This window comes from Trachemys scripta, chromosome 1 (genome assembly GCF_013100865.1).
Source record: "Trachemys scripta elegans isolate TJP31775 chromosome 1, CAS_Tse_1.0, whole genome shotgun sequence".
In the NCBI taxonomy this organism is placed as follows: domain Eukaryota; kingdom Metazoa; phylum Chordata; order Testudines; family Emydidae; genus Trachemys; species Trachemys scripta.
The window spans coordinates 90,086,833-90,112,639 of NC_048298.1; the positions used below are offsets into that span (position 1 = coordinate 90,086,833).

At 42.1% G+C, this 25,807-nt stretch overlaps 1 protein-coding gene across 13 annotated transcripts in view; it reads right to left on the bottom strand.

Annotated features, from left to right (window-relative positions):
• The window catches only part of TNRC6B (trinucleotide repeat containing adaptor 6B), a 215,188-nt gene that overhangs the window by 137,011 nt on the left and 52,370 nt on the right, over positions 1–25,807 (bottom strand). For 11 of the 13 annotated variants that reach the window (XM_034776095.1, XM_034775991.1, XM_034776044.1 and 8 more), the window contains exon 4: positions 15,762–15,829. The exons of 1 other annotated variant lie outside the window; for it this stretch is intronic. In XM_034776095.1, coding sequence (XP_034631986.1) covers positions 15,762–15,829 — 68 coding nt within the window. Of the gene's footprint in view, positions 1–15,761; positions 15,878–25,807 lie in introns of those variants that run through there. One more of the 13 variants, XM_034775999.1, reaches the window with a different exon arrangement.

Here is a 25,807-nt window from a genome sequence, read left to right on the forward strand (position 1 = left end):
GCAGCACTGGGCCACTGTAGGGAATTGGGAGAGGGAGCTGTTTGTGTCGCAGTACTCGGCTTTTTTTTTTTTTCCTGGGGGGGCCCCCCCCCCCCCGTGTGTCCCGATATTTTCTTCCGTCATCTGGTCACCTAATGCCAGCAGCACTAAAAGACACACCTTTACCACTTCAAAACTGAGCCCCTACATATCAACAGTTCCAGACAGCTATTTTTCAGCCTAAGAACTACGCAGCAAGTAAGCAGATGAGGACTAGAGAGAAACGTGGGACACAACAAGACACAGACACTCCTCCAACTTTGAATAAAACCTTTTTTCTATTAACATATACACCCTACTCTAACTTATTAGTAAACCGCCCACCCCTCCAAATTCCTAAACAATCTAGCCCTTTTCTTGTTACATTTTGAACTGTCTCCTATCCTGAGCTGGAGAAGCCTGGGACCCAGCATCAGGCTGTTTCTTCCTCTGGATCCATGGACTCTGGGAGAAGAGGATGCAAGTGTCTGGGCTGGGGTGGTGAGCGCAGCTGGGCTCTAGGGATAGGGAGAGTGGGTTTCTGGGTTGGGGGGCATCCTGCAGCTGGGCTCTGGGGAGGAGGGGGTGCAGAGTGTCTGGGATGGCAGGGGGCCACAGCTGGACACTGGGAAGGAAGGGATGTGAGTGTCTGGGCTGGCGGGAGGCCACGATTCGGCTCTGGGAGTGGAGGAGGTGAGAGTGTCTGAACTGGCAGGGGGCTGGCGACTGGGCTTTGGGGACAAAGGGATGCGAGTGGCTGGGCTGGGGAACACTCCACAGCTGGGCTGTGGGGGGAGGAGGGGGAGGGTGCAAGTTTCTGCTCCCCTGCTGGGCTCTGAGGGGAGGAGGCCGAGAAACAGGAACATAAGAACGGTCATTCTGGGTCAGACCAAAGGTCCATCTAGCCCAGTATCCCGTCTTCCAACAGTGGCCAATGCTAGGTGTCCCAGAGGGAATGAATAGAACAGGTAAATCGTCAAGTGATCCATCCATCCCCTGTTGACCATTCCCAGCTTCTAGCAAAGAGAGTCTAGGGACACCATCCCTACTCATCTTGGCTAAAAACCATGGATGGACCTATCCTCCATGAATTTATCTAGTTCTTTTTTGAGCCCCATTATAGTCTTGGCCTTCACAACATCCTCTGGCAAAGAGTTCCACAGATTGACTGGGCATTGTGTAAAGAAATACTCTTTTGTCTGTTTTAAATCTGCTGCCTATTAATTCCATTTGGTGGCCCCTTGTTCTTATGTTATGAGGAGGAGTAAATAACATTTCTTTATTTACTTTCTCCCTACCAGTCATGATTTTACAGACCTGTCATATTCCCCTTTAGTCATCTCTTTTCCAAGCTGAAAAGTCCCTATCTTATTAATCTCTCCTCATACGGAAAAGGTTCTATACCCCGAATAATTTTTGTTGCCCTTTTCTGAACCTTTTCTAATTCCAATATATCTTTTTTGAGATGGGGCAACCACATCTGCACACAATATTCAAGATGTGGGCATACCACGGATTTATACAGAGGCGATATGATATTTTCTGTCTTATTATCTATCCCTTTCTTAATGATTTCCCAACATTTGGTTTGCTTTTTTGACTGCTGATATACATTGAGTGGATGTTTTCAGAGAACTATCCACAATGACTCCAAGATTTCTTTCTTGAGTGGTAACAGCCAATTTAGACCCCATCATTTTATATGTATAGTTGGACTTATGTTTTCCAATGTGCACTACTTTGCATTTATCAACATTGTATTTTCTCTGCCATTTTGTTGTCCAGTCACCCGGTTTTGTGAGATCCCTTTGTAGCTCTTCGAAGTCTGCTTTGAACTTAACTATCCCTGCCTCGTTGGCATCAGTTGAAGAAAAGGAACTCCTATCCCTACATTGTGATGGACCTTCCACCAGTCTAGGGAATGCTTCACCGGATGGGGAACTAAGACCTGCTTGTCAAGGTGTTCATTTGTTTGGCGAATAAACTGATCTGAGCCACTACTGGAAAACAGTGAAGGCGTAACCTTGCATGTTCTGTCACAAAGGTGCAAGCTGCCACTTGACCAAGGAGTTGAAGACAGTTTCTGACTGAAGTCAGCTCCCTTGAACAGTTCTGACAAGGTATGATAATTAGAGCCCAGCACGGATACAAAATTTGTATCCGCATCCAATTCGCAAAAATAGTCTGCGTATATACAGCGGATTTGTAGGGCTCTAAAGATAATGTCACAAACATGGGAAGGAAGGTCCTGGCTGCTAAAGAATCTAGGGATGCCCCTATAAATGTTATGTTCTGAATGGGAGTCGGCGTGGGTTTTCAACATTCAACTGCAAACCCAAAGTATAAAAACAGGGAAAACGCTTTTTCTGTGACAGATGACACCCTTTGGTACAACTGACCCTTGACCAGCCAGTCATTGAGATATGGGAAAACGGTGATTACCTGACAATACAGGAAAATAGCCACCACTGTTAAAACCTTTTAAAACACTCAGCACCAAGGAGAGACTAAATGGAAGCACCCGATACTGAAAATAATGGCCTACTACAAAATACAGAAACCTTCTACAATCCATCGGTGATCTTCCAGAAAACACCATCCGGGCCACTATGGATGTAGAAGCCGTCTACACCAACATTCCACATAAAGATGTACAAGCTATCAGGAACAGTATCCTCAATAATGTCACGGCAAATCTGGTGGCTGAACTTTGTGACTTTGTCCTCACCCACAACTATTTCACATTTGGGGACAATATATACCTTCAAGTCAGCGGCACTGCTATGGGTACCAATATGGCCCCACAGTATGCCAACATTTTTATGGCTGGCTTAGAACAACACTTCCTCAGCTCTCGTCCCCTAACGCCCCTACTCTACTTGTGCTACATTGATGACATCTTCATCATCTGGACCCATGGAAAAGAAGACCTTGAGGAATTCCACCATGATTTCAACAATTTCCATCCCACCATCAACCTCAGCCTAGACCAATCCACACAAGCGGTCCATTTCCTGGACACCACTGTGCTAATCAGCAATGGTCACATAAATACCACCCTATACCTGAAACCTACTGACCGCTATACTTACCTACATACCTCCAGCTTCCATCCAGGACACACCACACGATCCATTGTCTACAGCCAAGCCCTAAGATACAACCACATTTCCTTCAATCCCTCAGACAGAGGCAAGCACCTACAAGATCTCTATCAAGCATTCTTAAAACTACAATACCCACCTGCTGAAGTGAAAAAAAAAAACAGATTGACAGAGCCAGAAGAGTATCCAGAACTCACCTACTACAGGACAGGCCCAACAAAGAAAATAACAGAACGCCACTAGCCATCACCTTCAGCCCCCAACTAAAACCTCTCCAGCGCATCATCAAAGATCTACAACCTATCCTGAAAGATGATCCCTAACTCTCACAGATCTTGGGAGACAGACCTGTCCTTGCTTACAGACAACCCCCCAACCTGAAGCAAATTCTTACCAGCAACCACACACCACAGAACTCAGGAACCTATTCTTGCAACAAAGCCCAATACCAGCTCTGTCCACATAGCTATTCAAGTGACACCATCATAGGATCTAATCACATCAGCCACGCCATCAGGGGCTCATTCACCTGCACATCTACCAATGTGATATATGCCATCATGTGCCAGCGATGCCCCTCTGCCATGTACAGTGGCCAAACTGGACAGTCTCTACTATGGACACAAATCTGACATCAGGAACCATAACATTCAAAAAACAGTAGGAGAACACTTCAACCTCTCTGGTCACTCAGTAACAGACTTAAAGGTGGCAATTTTTCAACAGAAAAGCTTCAAAAACAGACTCCAATGAGAAACTGCTGAACTTGAATTAATATGCAAACTAGATATCATCAATTTAAGCTTGAATAGAGACTGGGAATGGCTGAGCCATTACACACATTGACTATTTCCCCATGTTAAGTATCCTCACACCTTCATGTCAAAAGTTTTTTCTCTTAATTAATTAGCCTCTTAGAGTTGGTAGGGCAACTCCCACCTTTTCATGTTCTGTGTGTGTGTGTGTGTGTGTGTGTGTGTGTGTGTGTGTGTAATCTCCTTACTATATGTTCCATTCTATGCATCCGAGGAAGTGGGCTATAGCCCACAAAAGCTTATGCTCAAATAAATTTGTTAGTCTCCAAGGTGCCACAAGTCTCCTGTTCTTTTTGCGGATACATATTAACACGGCTGCTACTCTGAAACCTTTCTATGACAGTGCTTCTCGAAGTGGTGGTCCGCGGACCGGTGCCAGTCCGCGAGCCATCGGCTACCGGTCCGCGGCGAGTTTCCTCATAAGACCGTTGAATAGGATAATAATATGGCACTGGTCCCTGGCACATTGGGGGGGAAAATTGCCGGTCCCCCACATCAGATAGCTTGAGAAGCACTGTTCTACGAGACAGTTGTATCGCTATATGGAAATACATTTCCTGAAGGTCAAGGACGAAAACCTATCCCCTGAACTCAGAAGGAATTATAGCTGCAGGAGTCCCAATTCTGAACTTTTGAAGCTTCACACATTTGTTTAGCAGTTTTAGATCTAAGATTGGTCTCCATCCTCTATTTTTCTTTGGTACAAGGAAATACCTCGAATAGAAGCCTCTCCCCTGGTGCTGAGCAGGGACCAGTTCTATCGCTTCTACACGAAGAAGGGAGTTTATTTCCTGTCTTAGCAGGAATGAGAGTGGCCCCTGAAGGGACATGGGGAAGGGTAATGAGGAGGCAGCAGGCAGGTAAAATGAATGGTATAGCCCAATGATATTACTTCCATCACCCATTTGTCTGAAGTGATACCTGCCATGCTTGTTGGAAATGGCTGAGTTGGTCTCCAAATGGGAGGAGGTGGACAAAATATTGGAGCTGGCAAGCTAACGGAGGTGGGGTGTTCGAACCCTTGTCCATCCCATAAAAAAAAAAAGTTACTTACGTTTTTGTAACTCTTGTTCTTTAAGATGTGTTGCTCATGTCTATTCCATTCTAGGTATGTGCGCTACCACATGCACAGTCAGAGATTTTTGCCTTAGCAGTATCCGCAGGGTCGGCTGTAGCACCCCCTCACGCACTGCTATATTAGGCGCTGCCAACCCTACGCCCTCTCAGTTCATTCTTGCCAGCAACTCTGACAGAGGGGTAGGAGGGCGGGTAATGGAATGGAAATAAGCAACACATCTCGAAGAACAACAGTTACGAAAAGGTAGGTAACCATTTTTTTCTTCTTCGGGTGCTTGCTCATGTAGATTCCATTCTAGGTGACTCACAAGCAGCATCCTCGGAGGTGGGCTTGGAGTTCATAGCCTAGCTTCTCTACCGAAGCCAGAATCAACCAGGTCCTGCTGAGTAGGTGCACAATGGGATGTAAACATATGGATGGGCAACCAGGTGGCTGCTGTACAGATGTTCCCGGATAGGTACATGGACTAGGAAAGCTGCCGAAGAGGCTTGCACCCTGGTTGCATGGGTGGTTACGATTGCTGGAGGGGGCAGCTTTGTCTGATTGTAGCAGCAGCAAATGCAGGCAGTGATCCAAGAAGAAATTCTTTGAGTGGACGCTGGATGTTCTTTCATACTGTCAGCCATCATGATGAACAACTGCGTTGACTTGCAGAATGGTTTGGTCCTTTCAACATAGAAGGCTAGTGCCAATGTTGAAGATAGGAGGAATGGAAGAGGAATGGAAGTCTTGCATTGCAGACTTGACAATTTTGAGGACTCCTAGGTGGACAGGCAACCTGACCCAGGCCAGGGTGGGGGAGGGTATGATATTAAAGAGGTCATTGGACTCCTCCGCTAGCTCCTCGACCTCCAAGTTCAGGTTGGCAGCCACCCTCTTGAGCAGGGCCTGGTGCTCCTTGAAGTCATGGGGAAGTAGGGGCTGATCATTTGTGAGGGGCCGGCCACCACTTCATCTGAAGATGACAAAGATGACTGCCCAGAAGGGGGAGGGGCGGCTTCCCCTTCCTCGTCCAGAGACAGCTCCTTGGGCATTGGGGCCACTCCAACTCGGGTGCCAGCTGTGCTGGGGGCAGCTTGTCTGATGCAGCCTTGGAGGAATGGTGGGAGTACAGGACCAGCATAACAGGTACACCCCACAGGCTCCAGTACTGCCACTGAGTGGGCCATTGCCCCTGCCTCCACGCCACCGCTGCAGGAACCACACCGGTCTCACAGGCTCGCACCATTGCCCTTCCAGTGATCAGGGCGGAACCGTAGATGCCTGAGTCTGCCAACTGATCCTCATCAGCGACTTGGGACGAGAGGGCAAGGACCGGTGCCAGCCTGAAGAGCGGTACCAGGGAGCCGGAGACTGGTGCCACACCCAGGAACGATCCCTCATCATGGGGATCAACGCCTGGGAGATTGCCTATGTGATGGTGATCTGCACCGTGGCAAACTCCGGCGAGAGGGCCAATGGTACCATGGGTACAGGGATCGGCGTCGTGACTCAGGTGTCCCGTGCTTTCTGGGCGGAGATTTGACAACAGGGACCTGTGTCTTGAAACCAGGACAGAGGCTGCGGTGGTGAGGTCCGAGGTCGCGGTGATGGGGACCAATGCCTGCAGTCCAGAGATTGAGTATGCTCCACTACTTTAGGAGGCAGTCCCATAACGGACTTGCCCATAGATGCCAGGGCCTTGGCTGGGTCCATCACCTGGCAGAGGCATATGCGGTACCAGTTGGCCTACTTGCTCTTTGGCCGTCAGGCCTGCTTCGGGCACAGATGACCCTACTAGGAGCCAGGACCCCTTGCTGCTTCCAGGAGTCAGGGGCAGGTCCCAGGCTGGGTTGGGGGGTCCAACAGCAGGCGTACCGCCGAGCAGCTCTGGAGCAGGCACGTGGCCTGACACAAGTCCTTTGCCAGAAGCCCCTTACTTCTGCGGTGCCAGTGGGCCCATCGACTTCAACCTTTCTTAGGCACCGGGGAGGGGGAATGGTGCCGGGTGGATTCCAGTGCTGGTGGTGCTCTGTGCACCGACGTGCCGAGCATGGAGTCCGATCGAGAGGGCTCCGAGGTAGGACAAAGAAGCGCAGCCTCCATGAGAAGTGCCCTCAAACAGATATCCCGCTCCTTCTGAGTTTGAGGGTGAAAGTTTTTCAAGATCCTGCACTTATCCTTTCTGTGGGACTCCCCCAAACACTTTAAACAGCTTTCCTGGGGGTCACGAATGGGCCGGCCCACTGCACAATGAACATGGCTTAAAGCCTGGGGAATGGGGCATGCCTCGCTCTGAGGTAAAATCTCAGCCGGGACTCTAACTCCTAAACTACTACTCTAACACTTAACTGAAAGGTCTAACTAAGTACCTATCAATTAACAACCAAAAAGGAACCGCTAACACTCTTGCGATGCAAGACAAGGTGCTTCGACCAACCATCACGGGCAGTAAGAAGGAACTGAGAGGGCAGCACCTAATATACCAACGCATGAGCGTGGCACTCAAGGGGGTGCTACAGCCGACCCTACGGATACTGCTAAGGCTCCAATGACTGTGCACGTGGGCGCACACACACCTAGAATGGAATCAACATGAGCACGCACTTGAAGAACTGAGGCTTTGATGAGGAAGGCTGCTGTGTAGATGCCTCAAGTGGGTTAGAAAGGTAGCTTTCTCCGGAACTTCTCTCTCTCTCTGGAAGATTCCGTTGGTCTCTGAAATCCAGAGAATTGCATCAGACAGGATCTGTGAGCCATTTGTGATCTATTAAACTTCCTTTTGTTTGCAGGAGCCAGGTACCTAACAAGTGTAACGTGGCCCTGGAATCCTTAAGGGTATGCAATGACTCTTTGGCATTTTCTACAAACAGCTTCAGTCCATCAAACAGAAGTTCCTCTATCATATTCTGGACTTCTCTGGAGAAGTCACGTAGCTATAAACCAGAAACCCCTGTGCATCGCCACTGTCATAGAGATGGAGCGGGCCTTGGTATCTGCAGTATCCAGAGCTGCCTGAAGAGATGTTCTGGCTAGTAATTGTCCCTCAGCTATAGTGGCCTGAAATTGTTCCCTTTGGACCAGCGGAAGCCATTCAATAAACAATCCAACTTTGTATAGTTCATGTAGTTTTACTTTGCCATCAGCACCTAGTAATTCGCAATATGGAATTGTAGGGTTGCTGATTAGATTAATAGGATTTTCTCCCCAGCAGGTCCTGGCACTTCTGGTCTCTGTCATATAGGGTGACATAACGCTGTGGCTTACCCCATTCATTAACCATATCAAGAACCAGAGAGTTAGGTGGAGGGAGGGAGAATAAGAACTTTGAGTCCTTAGTGGGCATGTAATTTTTTTCAAATCAATCCTCTTACACGTGGGCATTACGGTAGCCGGAGACTGCCAAATGGATTCTGCAAGATGCAGGAGAGCAATTCTGGATGGTCTCTCAGATTGCAGAATATCCAACAGCTTGTGTTGGGATTCTCTGACCTCTTCAAGAAGTAACTGTTGGGATTCTGTTACCCATCTAACGAGATCCTGGAACTGCCAAAAGTCATTGGCCACAGATGGAGGAGGAGACATTACAGCTTCAACCTCAATAGTTTTTTGGGCCTCAAATGTTTCCTCCTGTTGTTGGGGAGAAGAGTTGAGTCTCCCTGTTATCCCAATGGGAGAGGGCTGGGTATCAGGAGAGAAGTTAAGTCCAAAAGTACCGAAACTCTGTTTGCTCTGGCATTCTCCAAGTAAATATATTGCCTTTATATAAATCCATGGCACGCCCATACCTTGAATACTGCGTGCAGATGTGGTCGCCCCATCTCAAAAAAGATATATTGGAATTGGAAAAGTTTCAGAAAAGGCAACAAAAATGATTGGGGGTACAGAACGGCTTCCGTATAAAGATTAATAAGACTGGGACTTTTCAGCTTGGAAAAGAGGCAACTAATGGGGGATATGATAGAGATCTATAAAATCATGAGTGGTAAAGAAAAAGTAAATACGGAAGTGTTATTTACTCCTCCTCATAATACAAGAACAAGGGACCACCAAATGAAATTAATAGGTAGCAAGTTTAAAACAAACACAAGAAAGTATTTTTTCATGCAACGCACTGTCAACCTATGGAACTCCTTGACAGAGGGTGTTGTGAAGGCCAATACTATAACAGGGTTCAAAAGATAGATTCATGGAAAATAGGTCCATCAATGGCTATTAGCCAGGATGGGCAGGAATGGTGTCCCTAGCCTCTGTTTGCCAGAAGCTGGGATTGGGTGACAGGGCATGGATCACTTGACAACAACTGTCTGTTCATTCCCTTTGGGGCACCTGCCATTGGCCACTGGGCTTGATAGACCTTTGGTCTGACCCAGTATGGCCGTTCTTATGTTCTTACAGTACTGGGGTCTTTCCAGCACCATGACTGGAATTAGACCTGCAGGGCTTTCCCACTACACTGGTACTGGAGGAGCCTGTTGCCTTCACAGTACCGAGTCTTGAGGATGTCATCTCTAAAGCTGTCAATCTGGTTGGTGAACAAGATATTTTTGAGGATGACTCCTTGCGAGGGGAATTAGGACTCCTCCTCTTAGGATGTTTAGAAGAGGACTCTGAGGATTTCCCCTGTGTGGTAGAGTGCTGTGCTGAGGCTGCAGCAGCACTGAAGGCCCCTACGGATGGCCTCTCTGACCTGATCCCAGCGTTTTCTTACTAATGTCACTGTATATTTCTACATGACCCATCATGCATGAAACCTGTGGACAGATCTTTGCAAACGACCTGAAAATCTGTACTAGTCCTTCTCTGAATAACTTCCCTTCACTAACTGCCCTTCCTTTTGAAGTCTTAGAAAAGGGATCAGCTAACTACAAATGCAGAAGGTTCAACAAGCTGTAATAGATAGGTGCTATGCATGGAGGCAGACTAACATAATCAAAAGCATCACCCACCTAAAAAGGTTGCTAACTCCATGATGGGCAAGGAGTTCAACAAATCTTTATCTGGCTAATAGTCAACAGAAGATCCATGTGCCTGTTATCTCAATATCACACTAGAGGAAGAAAAAACTCAGAGCTCTGATACCTGCATAAACATGATCACTAACCCTTAGTTATAGTCACATGGTCTGCTGGGAGAATGGTATTTCTAGTCATACCCATAATCCTGTTGTCCACTTCGGGACTGAAACAACACGGAAGTTGTCTAGGGAAATTGTACAAGAGTCCAGAGGGAGAATCTCAATCTGGAGTTGTATTCTTGGCTTCCAATATTTTTTGAATGTGGAGTGAAAAAAACAAGGTGTTTGTTTGTTTGTTTGTTTTGGTACTGGCTGGGATGGGTTTGTGCTGTCCTCCATGTCTCAATGAACAAACCTCAGTTGAGGGCTCAGGTTCACCTACTGCTTTTTCTAACTTGTAGGTCTTTGGACTCTTTACCCTCAAGTTGCATAGCTGCAGTGGTGGTGGCTACTGCTGCTGCTGCTCCCTTGGAAGGCTGAGGTGCCATTATGGGATCTGCTTAAACCGTCTCTTGCATTCCCCCTGGGATGGAGGCCCTCGGTGGCCCAATTCCCTGTCTAAGCCATCACACCAGCCACAGGAGTTAGGTCCCATGTCTGGAAGGCTACAAGGGGACCTGGACTGCTCTAGCACCTTCAGGTTACCCTTTGGTATGTCTGCATGCTCCTCTCTGCTGCTGGGACACTTTGTTCGAACTGCCACTGGATAAAAAGCAAGACTTGGAAGACATTTGTGGCTCCTTTTTCTCTCCTTATCAGCCATGAGCCAAGATAAAAAAAGGGGAAAAACAGCTCTGTTCTGGTAATAATCAGACCCCACTCTACTCCACAGCCCAGCAGAGGGTCTGAGGCAAAACTAGCTTAGAAACTCCAGGTTAAAAGAAGAAAGCACCTTCCCTCTTTCTACATTTAGTTTTAAAGGTCTCCAATCAGTCGAATTTAGGGCTGTCAATCGCAGTTAACTCACGTGATTAACTCAAAAAATTTAATCACGATTAATCGCACTGTTAAACAATAGAATACCAATTGAAATTTCTTAAATATTTTGGATGTTTTTCTACATTTTTAAATATATCAATTTCAATTACAAACACAGAATACAAAGTGTACAGTGCTCACTTTACACAAATGTTTTTTTTGTTACATAACTGCACTCCAAAACAAAACAATGTAAAACTTTAGAGCCTAGAAGTCCACTCAGTCCTACTTCTTGTTCAGCCAATCGCTCAAACAAGTTTCTTTACATTTGCAGGAGATAATGCTGCCCGCTTGTTTACAATGTCACCTGAAAGTGAGAACAGGTGTTCGCATGGCACTGCCGTAGCTGGCGTTGCATGATATTTACATGCCAGATGTGCTAAAGATTCATATGCCTCTTCACGCTTCGGCCATCATTCCAGAGGACATGCCTTCCATGCTGATGACGCTTGTTAAAAAAATAATGCGTTAATTAAATTTGTGACTGAACTCCTTGGGGGGAGAATTGTACGTCTCCTGCTCTGCTTTATCCACATTCTGCCATATATTTCATGTTATAGCAGTCTCGGATGATGCCCCAGCACATTGTTCACTTTAAGAACATTTTAACTGAAAATTTAACAAAATGCAAAGAAGATACCAATGTGAAATTTCTGAAGACAGCTACAGCACTTGACCCAAGATATAAGAATCTGAAGTGCCTTCCAAAATCTGAGAGGGAGGAGGTGTGGAGAATGCTTTCAGAAGTCTTAAAAGAGCAACACTCCAATGCAGAAACTACAGAACCCAAGTCACCAAAAAGGAAAATCAACCTTCTGCTGGAGGCATCTGACTCAGATGATGATAATGAACATGCATCGATTGGTCCGCACTGCTTTGGATCGTTATTGAGCAGAACCCGTCATCAGCATGGACACATCCTCTGGAATGGTGGTTGAAGCATCAAGAGACATATGAATCTTTAGCACATCTGGCATGTAAATATCTTGCAACGGTGGCTACAACAGTGCCATGCAAACCTGTTCTCATTTTCAGGTGACACTGTAAACAAGAAATGGGCACCATTATCTTCTGCAAATGTAAACAAACTTGTTTGTCTGAGCGATTGGCTGAACAAGAAGTAGGACTGATTAGACTTGTAGGCTCTAAAGTTTGATATTGTTTTGTAGTGCAGTTATGTAACAAAAATAACTACATTTGTATAAAGTGAGCACTGTACACTTTGTATTCTGTGTTGTAATTGAAATCAATATATTTGAAAATGCAGAAAACATCCAAAAATATTTAAATAAATAGTACCCTAATATTGTTTAATTGCGCGATTCATTTTTTTAATCACTTGAGAGCCCTAGTCAAATTCAGATTTTTTTTAGTCCTATCCGAAAAGTCTCCACTACAAAAAGAGATGACTCCTGGTCTACAACCTGCCCAGGAATGGAGGCAGAGAATTCTGGCATTCTCCACAGACAGGCAGCCCTGGCCCCAGACTAGCTGACAATCTTTGCTCTGCCACCAACCAGCAGGGAGAGGGCAAATGCCTGATACTACAGACAGTGCAGGGGAGGAAGGAGATGCGAAATAGCAATGGGAAGTGATTAGCAGATTTGAATTACAAGTAAACATTTATTGAAGAACACAAGCCTCTTCCCTATTCCTTGCGCGCACCAATTGAGCTCAGTTTCTTACCAATGGATGTCAATACATGAGCAGTAAAGATGATCACCACCACCTGCAGGGGTCAGTTTGCAATTATAGAGGCTAATACTGAGCTCAATAACCAAATATTTCATTTAAGCTAATGACTTTAGAAGTCCTAATTCTCTCTCTTTAAAAATTTATTTCAATTAATATCAGTCACATCTATTGTCTGAACTGCTAGTGGCAGATTTCTAAGAGAAGCACATTTTATTTATATTCAATAACCAAGGTCAAAGAGTTTAACAAGCAAATACCCTCATACCCCATAAGAACTGTAACAGCCTTTTCAATGTACTTATTTATTATACACCTTCCATTACAGCTTTTCTTTAATGCAGTAACCCTATAATGGGTTTAGTCTTTTTTATCCTGTTTGATATTTCAAAAGCACATCGGCAACAAGTACAATCACAGCCTATTTCCTAACAGTAACAAAACCTGTGCATGGCACTGCCATTTGTTTTTTAAAATTTCCAGAGGCAGCACAGATTGGTTAGAAATTTTTTTTTTTTATTTTTGAGAGACAGACAGACAGACAGACAGACAGAGACGGTTCAGTTAATGAAATCAGGACCCTTCCAGATGGAATCACAGACGAAGGTAGGTCAGTCCTATGCTTCAACAATCTTGACAGTGTTCTTTTAATACTAGACCCTCCCGCAAGGCACTCTAGTGAAGGTGTTTCTATCCCCTGATAAAATAAACTGTGAGATTCAACCCCACTACAGAATTAATAAGTCTTCAGGCCAACTGACAGTTACAAAAGCCTGCTAATGTATACCATTATGTACACAGGAATCTCTAACGAAGGAAACTTCACACATTAACCAATACCATGCAAGTACTACACCTATTGATAAGTCTCTAAATAAGTGCATATTTCTATTTCCACTCTCCCTTTATCCACTAACAATCCCTATTTATCTATTACACATCCACATTTGAGTCCCTTATACACCAAAATGCAATCTACTACTCTTCAATAACTAGCCCAAATTTCATTTGATATTAATGGGGAGGACAACAGTAAAGTCTACCGATGCCTCATCCAAGTACTAATAGCTCCAAAGAAGTGTTTATAGAATAAAATACTCATTGAAGATGTGAACATAGTTGAAACTGGAACAACATTTTTTGAACTACTATAAGAATAAAAGTTATTGGAACCACAAAATGTCTTGCGACTATCATCGCCAGGTCAATGAAGCATAAGCAACAAGAGTCAAACTTTTTTTTTTTTTTTTTTTTTTTTTAATTAACTGTAACCTATAGTATATTCACTTAGGTAAATGAAAAATTTATATTGTGGGTAAAAAGAAATCCAGATGACTAATCAAGCAAAAAGCAACGTCCTCAACAAAGTATTGTGTTTATAGTACAGCTGAATAATGTGACTATTCTTGTATTTTAGCTGAGGTATCAAAACTGTAGTTTTACACTTATACAAATTTTATTAGTAACCTAACTAGGACTTAGTTCTTTAGGGTAAGTTCTGGCATTTTACTCTGTATTTGTACAACATCTAACACAAAGGGTCCTTGATCCTGATTGGGACCCCTGGACACCGCTGGACAGTAATACAATAATTTGGTGAGGAACTCTGCCCACTCCAAGTTCTGAATGTTCTCTACAGTCAAAATAGTGCTGGGAAGGTAGAATATAGTGTTGTAAGTCACCTGAAAAGCTTCAGCTAGAAATCAGGTCAGCTGGGAAAGAATTCTCAAATTTTATTCACAGTAAACAAATGCAGCAACAAAAGGCAGAGAGCACACCATTTCAATGAGGCCAATATAATACCCCTCCATGTTATTCTCTGCAATCACATACTTAGTTTCACGATCAAGTTTCTGAGAAATTTTATTAAAGCAGGAATTTAACTTCCACTTTTTTTACATTATCTGCTTCATTTCAAAAATTGTCTGCATGTTTCAGTCACCACAAGTTTGAAACTCTTCTTCAATTTACTGATCATACTAGTATGAACAGAAAGAAATGGCAACAATTATTTTGAAAAGCTTGGCTCATTTCCACTATAGAAAAGAATGCATCTGCTCAGTACTAGAACCTCCCTGAGATCATCTTAGCTATCTAAGAAACAACTTCGGCCACAGAGGTAGCAGCCTGTGTTGCTGGCCTACTAAAAGCGTAAGACCAGAACCAATTACGTTCCCTGCATTAACTAGAAGGCAGTGTTTTAGGGGTGGGTAAGATCATTCTCCTCCTTTAAAAGACGAAGTGACACTGGAATTGCATGTTCATAGAAACTTTTTTTTTGTCTGGCTCTGCCAAAGATCCAAGATCTTCCTAGCCTCTATAAAGAGAGAAATCAAGAACAGGATAATCACCATAATGTTGGCACTGGCTCGAGCAAAGGAATTATCTAGATATACGTAGGACATCCATCATTATAGTGCCATTAGCAGAGGGCTTTCCCCTCCCCCAACCGAAGAAAGTTTTCTATGTTTCCACCAAAAATACTTAGAGACATATTTTCTCCATGCACTCTCTTAATAGAAATGAGTCAATTTCTTTTTTGATTACATTTCCTCTTTCCTCAAACTATAAAAGGCCAGCATCTAAATGGTCCATCCTGTAAAGGACATTTCATTTACAATTCCAGTTCCTTTCTGGAAATTTATTTTTAAATAAAGTAACGTTCACATTTCAGGGAGCACCAATCTACCAGATGCACACCAAGGGTTGACAATGGGCAAACTCTTCTTTTGCTGCATTTCAGTGGTTTCACAAGACAAGGAACATGTAAAGCTTCATATACATATTTCCATTGGTAAAGTGAATTCACTTTCTCAGCTCTAGCTTCCTAACGCCATTAATCCTTTAACTACAAATTCTGATTAACCCACTGCAGAATATACAAAGCAGAATTTTGTGTTTCAGAATTTAAGGCAAATCAGCACACTGACTTTTCAGTTACTAGCTACTATGAAATATGGGTATTTAAGAAACCAAGGGCGAGCACCCCAAGAACAACCAATGCTTCCAGCACGTTTAAACAAGAGTGATTCCCACCATTTACTATGGTAAGGCCCTTTTTAAATAAACGTGAGACTCACTGTTTGTTTTCTTCACCAGGAGGTGGAGTCTTGCCATGCCCTTCCATTACAAAATCCTCATGTTCCATCTGCAAAGGCAAGCATTGCAGGTCAGAAATTGGTGAAGCAAAGTGCATGTCACCCTAAAGTGTTCTTTTTCCACATATCACAACTTAATGTAGCCACTTTATTTCAGTGACTGGTCCAGAACAGACCATCTAGATTCTAAACAATGAATGCACACCTTCATTCCTCTTATTGTGGTATGATTCTACCGCACAATTTCCAAAATGCCTGTGTGCATAACAAAAAAAGAGCTTCCGAGAGAGGAAGGATGGTTTAATGACTAAAGCAAAAGAGCAGTAGTTAGGAGATCTGGATTCTGTACCTGGCTCTGTCATGGACTTCCTGTGTAGCCTTGGACAAGCACTTCAGCTTCCCTATATGTTAACTGGGAATAAAAATACTTATCTACCTCACATCTTTAAGGATTAATTAACATTTTTAAAGGACTCTGGGATCCGGGAATGGGGGGGGGGGGTACTGTAAAAACAGAGTATGTTTTGTGAAAAATAACTTTTGTATTTAAAAAAAAGACTTGTCCATATGCATACCGCCACATACTGTAGCCAGCGGAAGAAAAAGCCTAAGTGAGCCTTCAAACAAATGTTGTTCCAGTGATAGCATAAGGTAGGCATTTCTTCTGGCTCTCAGGATAGAAGATTCAAGGGACACTAAGGAAGTTTTCTGTTTAATTATCTTATATTCTTCTCCACAATTCCAGTGTGTATTTTAAACCATTTCTTAGCAAGGAAATCAGAGCACCCAAACACTACATCTAATCATCATCAGTAAAACAATCACCACTCAATTACCTCCCTCAGCTAGAATTTCCTGTACTGGCAGCAGAATATTTCACCTTTATATGAAACCATACATAAATGTATTATATATAACTAGAGCCCTGCATGGATACAGGATTTGTATCCACATCGGATCTGTGATCTGCAAAAATGGTCCGTGGATATCCACATGTGCAGATATAAAGCGGGTACCTGCAGATTTGCAGGACTCTCTATATAAACACCAATACATGCACATTTAGCAACCTTGCACACCATGTGAAGTAAGCTAGCCACACTGCAATACTTGATATAGGCTTGTAGACACCATAGTCAGAGATGACAGATAAAATCAACTGAATGATACCCAAAAAAGAAACCTGTGATCCACTGTTTTAAATTGGGGGTAGGGGGAAAAGAGCATTAATACAGGAGGTAAGGGTAATCTGCTTTGGTAGTTCTTTGGGAAAAAAACAGTAGGCCTCTCCTGATCTGTACCTCAATACTGTCGAGCAGTGACAAAAAAAAAAAAAAATCACTTATGCGAGGCACTGTCTGAATATCCAAAGATGACATTTTACAGGGACAAGAGAAGCAACATTATTGTTTGGCTAGACAAGTAGTCCTGAACAAGACCACAGATGCACTGTAAAAGATCAATGAGCTATAAGCAAGTAGTGATGTCCAATAAACATATATTCCAAACAAAACGTGTTTAAGATTGATACATATTTACATCAGTGACTATTTAAAACATTATCAAAACATTGTAGTTATTTTTAAAAAAATGCTTGAAAGCCAGGAAATTCAGCACTGTAGTTTTGCAAACAAGCATAACTTCCATCCATTATGGAGTTTGGGGTCTTAAAGACCTATGGAATGGATGAAGGAGGTAGATACAGTAGAGTTTCTATTATTATAGAGCAGCGAAAGTTCTCTGGCACAATGTAACGGCACACAGAAGAAGGTATTCATATGCAATACAGAAACAAAAGGAGGGATTCTATTATGTTTTTCTATATATGTTCAGGTGGATTTGGAAAGGTCTGTTGCCAATATGAGACAAGTCTCATTTTCTGTACACACAGATTTCAGGAGAGGGTTTGTGGTATTGGAAATAAGTGCATAGTAATTTGGAGAGAAGGACTGGATATATAGCACAGATATTTATATAGGGTCAGAGTTGAGCTAAACTGACATCTTTTATAAAAATCAAAATTCACTCCTATAGAGGCCAATAGAAAGGAGCAAATTATGGCAGGTAAAATATAAAATGGAAATTAGGAGAGAAAAGTGGGAATTTGAAGAGCAAATAAAGACAAAAGAAAGACTTTAAATATATTAGAAGCAGGAAGCCTGTGAGAGAGAAGGAGTAAAATGAGCAATTAAAGGAAGGATAAGAACATTTCATAGAAGCAAAATGATTAGTTTTTAACCAAAGGATTGTTGGGGAGGTCCCTTTCTTAGACCTACTCCTTTCAGGTAATAAAGATGAGTGACGGTCAGAAACTGACATTTTATGAATTTGTGTAAATTCCTACTCTTTTTCTAAACTAAAGAGCAGCAAGTCACAAGGACCTGACCGTACTGAAAGAATTTAAGAATGAAATCTGAAGTGTCAAAGGCAGCAAATGTTGGAAGCTTAAAAGACATCAGGAGTGACCTACAACTATTGAGCATTACTTCAAGTACCAGGAAAATTGTTTGAAATTGTAATTTAAAATAGAATTATAAAATACCTAGAGGTGCCTGGTATGATAAAGGACCATTTCTCTAAAGAAAAAAAAATCAGGCCTTTTTGATACATTAAAATTCTCTGAGTATGTCCACAAGATAATGGAGAAAGAAGTGCCTAACAATTTATTTGGACTTACAAAAATCCTTCTGCAAAATTTCTCACAAGAAGCTATTAGAAAAATTAAGCAGTCATGGAGTGAGAGATAAAGTACCAGCACAGATGAGAAACTGGCCAAGAGACAAAACAAAGTAGGAATAAATAGTAAATAATATAGCAAAAGGTTAAAAGTAGGATGCCCCACAGATCTGTACAAGGATAGGGGTTCTCTGATATAAACTGAATATCAATCAACTGGAAAAAGGGGTGAATAGGGAGGTGACAAAGTTTGCAGATGACATTTACTTAGGTGAGTCAAAACTAGAGAAAACTAGGGGGGGGGGACTTCAGAGGGACCTAACAAAGCTGTGTGAATGGGCAACACAGTGGCAGCTTCAATTCAGTGTTGAAAAATACAAGGTAGTACACACAGGAAGGAACACATTACAGCAGTAAGAAGAACGGGAGTACTTGTGGCACCTTAGAGACTAACAAATTTATTTGAGCATAAGCTTTCGTGGGCTACAGGCCACTTCATCGGATGCATAGAATGGAACACACAGAAAGAAGATATTTATACATACAGAGAACATGAAAAGGTGGAAGTAGCCACCAGTGGTTCTTAACCTGGGGGTGCAAGACATGCCAGAATTTTTTAAAAGATAAATCATTGAAAACACAAATTAAGCACAGGCACATAAGTACAACTACTTTGTTTCATCAAACCTATGTATTTATTAACAATACACATTTTAATGATTATTGTAATATACAAACAAAATATATATATCTAGGTTTAAGGGGTGCGAGAACACATTTTTTAGGTTTAAAGGGTGCAAGAACATATTTTGAGAACCAAAGGGGTGCAGGCTGCAGTAAAGGTTAAGAACCACAGCATTTTAAATTAACTGGTCAGAAAGAGGACTTCCACTTCACTGTAAAAAGCTCAGTGAAAATCTCCGCTCTGCATGCTGCATAATCAAAAAAGCAAGACAAATATTAGGCTGCATAAAGAATAGTCTGGAAAGCAACACTGACATGATTGTAACATTATGTAAATCAATGGTATGCCCTCTTCTGGAATACTATATTTAGTTCTGGTCACTCAATCAAAAAAACCCCAAACCATAGCTGAAATAGTGGGAGTTTAGCGACACAATGAAAATGTTTAGAAGTATGGGAAAACTTCCACATGACGAAAGACTGAAAACACTAGGATTGTTTTTCTTCTCTCAAAACATATGAGATACATGAGAGAGAGAGAGAGAGAGAGAGAATAATAAATGGTGTAGAGAAATTAAAATGGGTGCCACTTTCTACTACCTCTCAGTACAAGATGACATTCAATTATATTGAAAAACCACCAATTTAAAATAGAGAAGGAAATTATACATGGTGTAAAAAATAAACTTGTGAAATTCACTGCTACAAATATATCATTGAGGTTATGTGCCTAGAAGGATTTTTAAAAGTTAGATATTTCATATGGATGAGATCACAGATACGTTAGAGATGATTAAAAAAAATAAAAGGGATAACTCCCATGCTTCAGGACATAAGCAAACCTCTGAGAGGGGCTAGAAAGGTCTATGAACTGGTCATTCCAGTTATTTAGTAGGTGGTTTCTTGGATCTTTCTCCAAAGCATTTGGTACTTACTACTGGCAATGGTTGGATATAAAATACTGGACTAGGCAGACCGCATGTCTGATTTGGTCTGGCAATTTTATGTTCCTACATAGTTTGCAAAACCTTGGCTCCAAATTTCTTAGCTTTTGAACAATTGCTTTTTGAAATAACATTTTATGGACATTTAACTGGTATATATTTGTAATCTTGAAACTTCATTCTACTCAAAGTGACTTTGTTAAAAAATAAGGCATTATGGAATTCCAGATTTGTGGTGTTCTAACAATTCCAGATCAAATTTACTCCACAAGTAAAATATTTTTTCCTCCAGCCCACCCACTGTATCTTTATGGCTTATACATCATGGCTAGTAATTCTGGCAGGCCATATGCTGCCCTCCATTATATCTGCCTTCAATTGGGATTTGCACAAAGGTAACTGAGCATATAATTTGAAAACAATGGAGTTGTGCACAGGAGACTCTGAAATTGGAACTTTGATTATGCGCAAAGTTAGAAGAGACTCTTGTTCATATCCTTATAGCTGGGATGTTTCTGCAGGGATGACAGGTAGTAAAATATCTGTCACCAAAGCAGACCAAGAGCATTATGAATACACACAGGGGACAGATGTGTTCATTCTATTTTAACAGAGCTTTGTCACTGGATTTCCTATGTTTTAGACATTATTTTGAAACACAGACCTGTGAAAGCTTTGTTTAGGTTTTATTTTCACTATAATAAATTCCTGCAACCCAACTCGTTCAGCTGGTGGAGCTTTTAAATTCCACAGCATATGCATGACCAAGGGAAAGAAGTTGTGTCATGCACTCTGGCCCCCAATAGTTATATCTGCTGCGGTGTGAACGTGGAGGAGGGTTTACCTTCTGTCACTGAAAGGGTGAAACCAATGGAATGGATAAGGATGGATGCACAAGGTATGCCATTTCCTCCCTTGGGTTACAATTGGCTGAGGGCAGGCTTCAAGACTCACCCCTCCAAGCCTCCAAATCCCACCCACAGTCCCATGTGTCCCCACTCACTCTGCCTCCTTTTACTCCCCAGCAAGCTTCTCAATAATCCTTTTACTGTGCCCTGACAATGCGAAGACCAGTGCTTATGCCCTCTCCTTTTAAGGAAGCTGGAGCCCAGCCTCCTTCCTGTGCTTCCATGATATGATGTGATGTGATTTGTGGCAGCAACACACCTGCCATTTGAATCCATACATAATAGTGCATTCTAAGTCCTCAGCCTATTTTGTCTTGCATGATAGGCAGGGACGGAAAATTGTCTTGGAGTTCACAGAAATCAAAAGATTCTATGATCTTTCTCTCTTTTTTGACTCTGATGTAACAAGTGCCATTGTCAAAGGTGGAGAGTGAATGGGGGTCTTGGAAGGGGAAGGGAGTGGAGGGAAAAAGAACAGGACTGAAGATTTTACAAATGCTGCTGCTAAAGAAGCATAGTTGCATCCCCTCCACCCCCAGAGGAGTGAGGAGAAGCAGGAAAGGCACAGGAGCTGGCCGAGGCATGGATTTTCTCCTAACAGGGCTGCAGGGGAAGTCATCGATTCTAAGATCAGGAATCTGAAGAGAGAACATTCACCGCTTGTCCTTTATGGCAAGTGGTATGTGTGCAAGCTTGAAGATGCCAGCAGCCAAGGAGATAGGACTTCAGGCAGCTGAGGCAAAATATTAATAACCTGCTATTTTTTGGAAAAATCGTGACAAACTTAAGTCTAGCATTCTGGTTACTTCAAGACTATTGTCATAATGAAACCAATTTTTTTAAAAACATAAAAAGTTCAGCTGTCAGTGCTGATCTAAAGATTTAACTAAAACAAGTTCTGCTAGAGATGGATATTGTTTTTCCAAAAGTTTATTTCATATGAAACTTTAAGCTACCTACATTAGTTCTCATTGAGGGTGAGAAATGAATAAAATAAATCTGAAGTTTTTAGTCTAAGTTGTTGCAGACAGAACGTACCAAAAACATAAGAAAACTTCAACAGTCAAAGATTACATTTTCCCAAACTCTGATGTTTCTAAAACATCTTTTTTCCAATTAACCTCAACATCTTGCAAAAAGAAATCTCCTAAATCTCTACTTTAGAGAGCATATATGAGAAATCTCAACTGGAAGGGCTGTTTTCAGAAGAACTTGAGGAAGGGATAGTTGTTAAAAAAACAAACACAAACATTAGGCTTACAATGAAAAGCTATTTAATCAGCGGAGACAAAATAAGGATATCTGAATAAAGAGAAAAACATATATTCTTACATATAGTTAAGGTTGCTTGCAGAGTTCAATTAAAAAAAACAACAACTACTCCCACTCATTCTCCTCTCTAAAAAGTCCTCTTGTAAGGCTCTAATTTTCCATGGAGGAAATCTGTTCAACCACTTGCATTAAACAAGTGGATGAGAGAGTTTTGAAAAGGTTTTAAGACTTTTCAGGCAACAATAGCTCAAAATCAGATGAGCCAAAAGCTTCATATTTGACCTATCACTATATCTCTATACCACTTTACCAGGTACATTTGATAAACATTTTTAAGAGTCCAGCAAGCAAAACGCTGCTGAGGTTTTACATTTGTTTTAATCTAATGAAGCTCCAAATTTTATAACCTTGCCTACAACATTGAGGTTTCTCTCAAATTCTCCTACTGTTGCTCTAATACCAGTGCACTTCCCAGGCACTAGCAACAGCAAGAGTGCTATTGTAGATGGCCACCAGTATTTTCTCTACTGCATTACTCAGATCTGCTCTGACTAAAATGTCAGCAACTGGTCACTAGTGCTCCATCTGTTGCTATCACTAATGGAACTGCACCAGTGTTAGAGGAATAGTGGAAAATTTTGTCAAAAAACACCATATAGATACAGCTTATGAATCATCATAAAGGAGAAGAGGATATTGGCATATTATCTCCACCTGGCCTGACCAGAGGCCAAGCCAGGGATATCTTGGATAATCTACACTGGGGAAAGAGTTTTGTCTACACTAACATTTTCCCCCACTTTATTTGCCTAGCTTTGGTGGTAGAAATGTTGAAAGCACAATTTTAGACAAGTACAAGCATTTTCACTCCCATATCATCTAGCAGTGCCAGACCAAAGAGGAGGGAGAATTTCCAAAAGTTCTCAGTGTAGATGCATCCTCAGAGGGTGCATCTACATTAAAATAATAACGTAAAATTAGTTCCAATACTATGACAACCAACAACAGCACAGCTACACCAGTGCTGAGTTGCTAGTATAAACAAGATTCAGACACTGGATAATACTTAGTCCTGCCATGAGTGCAGGGGACTGAACTAGATGACCTCTCAAGGTCCCTTCCAGGCCTATGATACTATGATTAACCAGCATATTAACAAAAGCTCATGCAGAGCAGGTTTTCATGGCATGGTGGGAAAAAAAAAATGCGCAAGTCCTCTCTATACTACAGCTTTGGTCTTCCTAGTATTAGTGAAGCTGTACTATAGCTGGCACTTGCTGTAATATAGGTACTAATTTTTCTAATGTGGACAAGACGGAGTATTGCTCACGGAAATAGACATAGCAAAATCCAAAGGTGAGTGGGTTTAACATCAAAACATAGTGGGAAGAAGGATTGTGTAGTGGTTATATCAAGGACTAGAACTTTAGGTTCTCCCTCTAATTCTGTCACTAATTCACCATGTGATCTTGAGCAAGCCACAACTTCTATGTCCCACCTCTAAAATAGATACGTTACTACTTACCTACCATACAAGACTACTAAGAGGCTTAATGTTAAGCACCTTGATATCCCTGAATGAACGATAATCGAGACTCAGGGCTTCACAGTGCTGTACAGACAAGAAGACAGTCCCTGCCCCAGAAAGTTTACAGTCCACATTACTTAAGTGCAAGTAATATTATACTGTAAAAGTTTTCCATTATCCACTAAATTGGTTAATTTAGAAGCTTTTTGATTTTAAATTAATTACAGTTTGAATACCTGGAGAAGACACTTGAAAAGCTTCAGTGTCGAGGCTACTTCAGATAGCATTCAGTAATATTTCAGGGAACCAATTCCACCCCCCCACACACACACACACACACACAAAAGGCACAAAAAGTGTGCTGACTATGAGAGCCTGTAAGGAAGAAGACCCACCATTTCCTGCAGCCTTCACAGATGACACCCTCTTCTCCATTAACATAATTATTATTATTGTATTTCCTTGGAGTCCTAGACATGGACTAGGACCTCACTGTGCTAGGAGCTATACAAAACACACAACAAAAAGATGGTCTTTGCCCTAAATAGCTTACAATCCATTCTCTACACATAACATTTTGTTACTTTAGGGTGGATGGATGCATATATTTTGTTAGTATAAAAAAAGACATTCACAAACTCAAAATGCGCAGCTGAAGATGACCTCATTCAAATCAGAAGTAATAATCAAGACCTTAACCATTTCACAAGAATTTTGAAAAGAACCTGGCCAATTTAGCACCATTTTATCTACCTAAAATTCTCTCTGTATTTTCATTTGGCTATTTTCTTCACTTCCCTCCTAAACACTGTTATATCACGTTTTCTTGAAAAGAATAACAGTACCATAATCCATCCCTGAGATGGCTGGATTCAACAGTGGGTGACCAATTCACCCACAAGAACACCAAAGCAATATGAAGTGTAATTTATAACGTAATCACCACCATTTTTTGCGGAGTGCATTCCTGCATACATGCTGCCTTCTTAAGTAAAAACAAACAAAAAAAGCTTGATGAATATTTGTCAAACAAATTATCTGATGACAAGAAAAAGTCCTCTAACATAGGATACATCTACACTGCAAAACAAAACAAAAAACCCACAGCAGCGAGTTTCAGAGACTAGGTCAACTGACACCAAACTCATGCTATGGACTAAAATTAACAGTGTAGATGTTCCCATTCAGGCTGGAGCCTGAGCACTGAGACCCACCCCCCACATGGAATTTCAGAGCCTGAGCAGGAACATCTACACTGTTATCTTTAGCCCCGTAGAGTGAGCCAACAGTCAGTTGACCCACCCAGGCTCTGAGACTCACTGTTCCAGGGTTCTTTTTTTGGGCACTTCTGGTTTGGTTTTTTGCAGTGTAGATGTAGTCATAGTTACTGTTGCACATTTTCTTTTCAAATGGTCATGCCTAGGTTAACTTACTACTATATATATATATAAATGCATTTCAGAGTTTGCAGTTAATTATAACTATTAAATAACTGTTTTCATACTCATGGCCTAAGAAAGCCAATCACCTGTGGAGAGCAGAGAGCTTTGATGCAAGGGCATGATCTTTTGCAGAATGTAGATTTTCATTTTAAAAAATGAATTTCTCAGCTTTAAAGTTGTGACAGTTATGTCAACTAATGTCTAGAAGGGTAAGTGATATACTCTTGCCTTCCTAAGTTTGCAGAGATACAGTTCCTGTGCCTCTAGTGCTGCTCAGTTTTACCAAGCTGCAGCAGAGTGAAAGCAGATCAAACTTACCAAATTTTCATAGAGGCTACTCAGTACTCTGTGGGCAGCTATGATTTTCAGGCATCTCAGCTGGACACCCAAAAAATGAAGAACACCCAACAAATGGCCACTTCTAAAACTGTTGGGCAAATCATTATACCTAGGGTTACCATATTTTGTGCCTCCTAATGGAGGACACTCCCGGGGGCCCCGGCCCCGCCCCCAGCCCCGCCCACGCCCCAACTCCGCCCCCTCCCCTGCTTGAAGCCTGAAGAAGGTAAGGGGG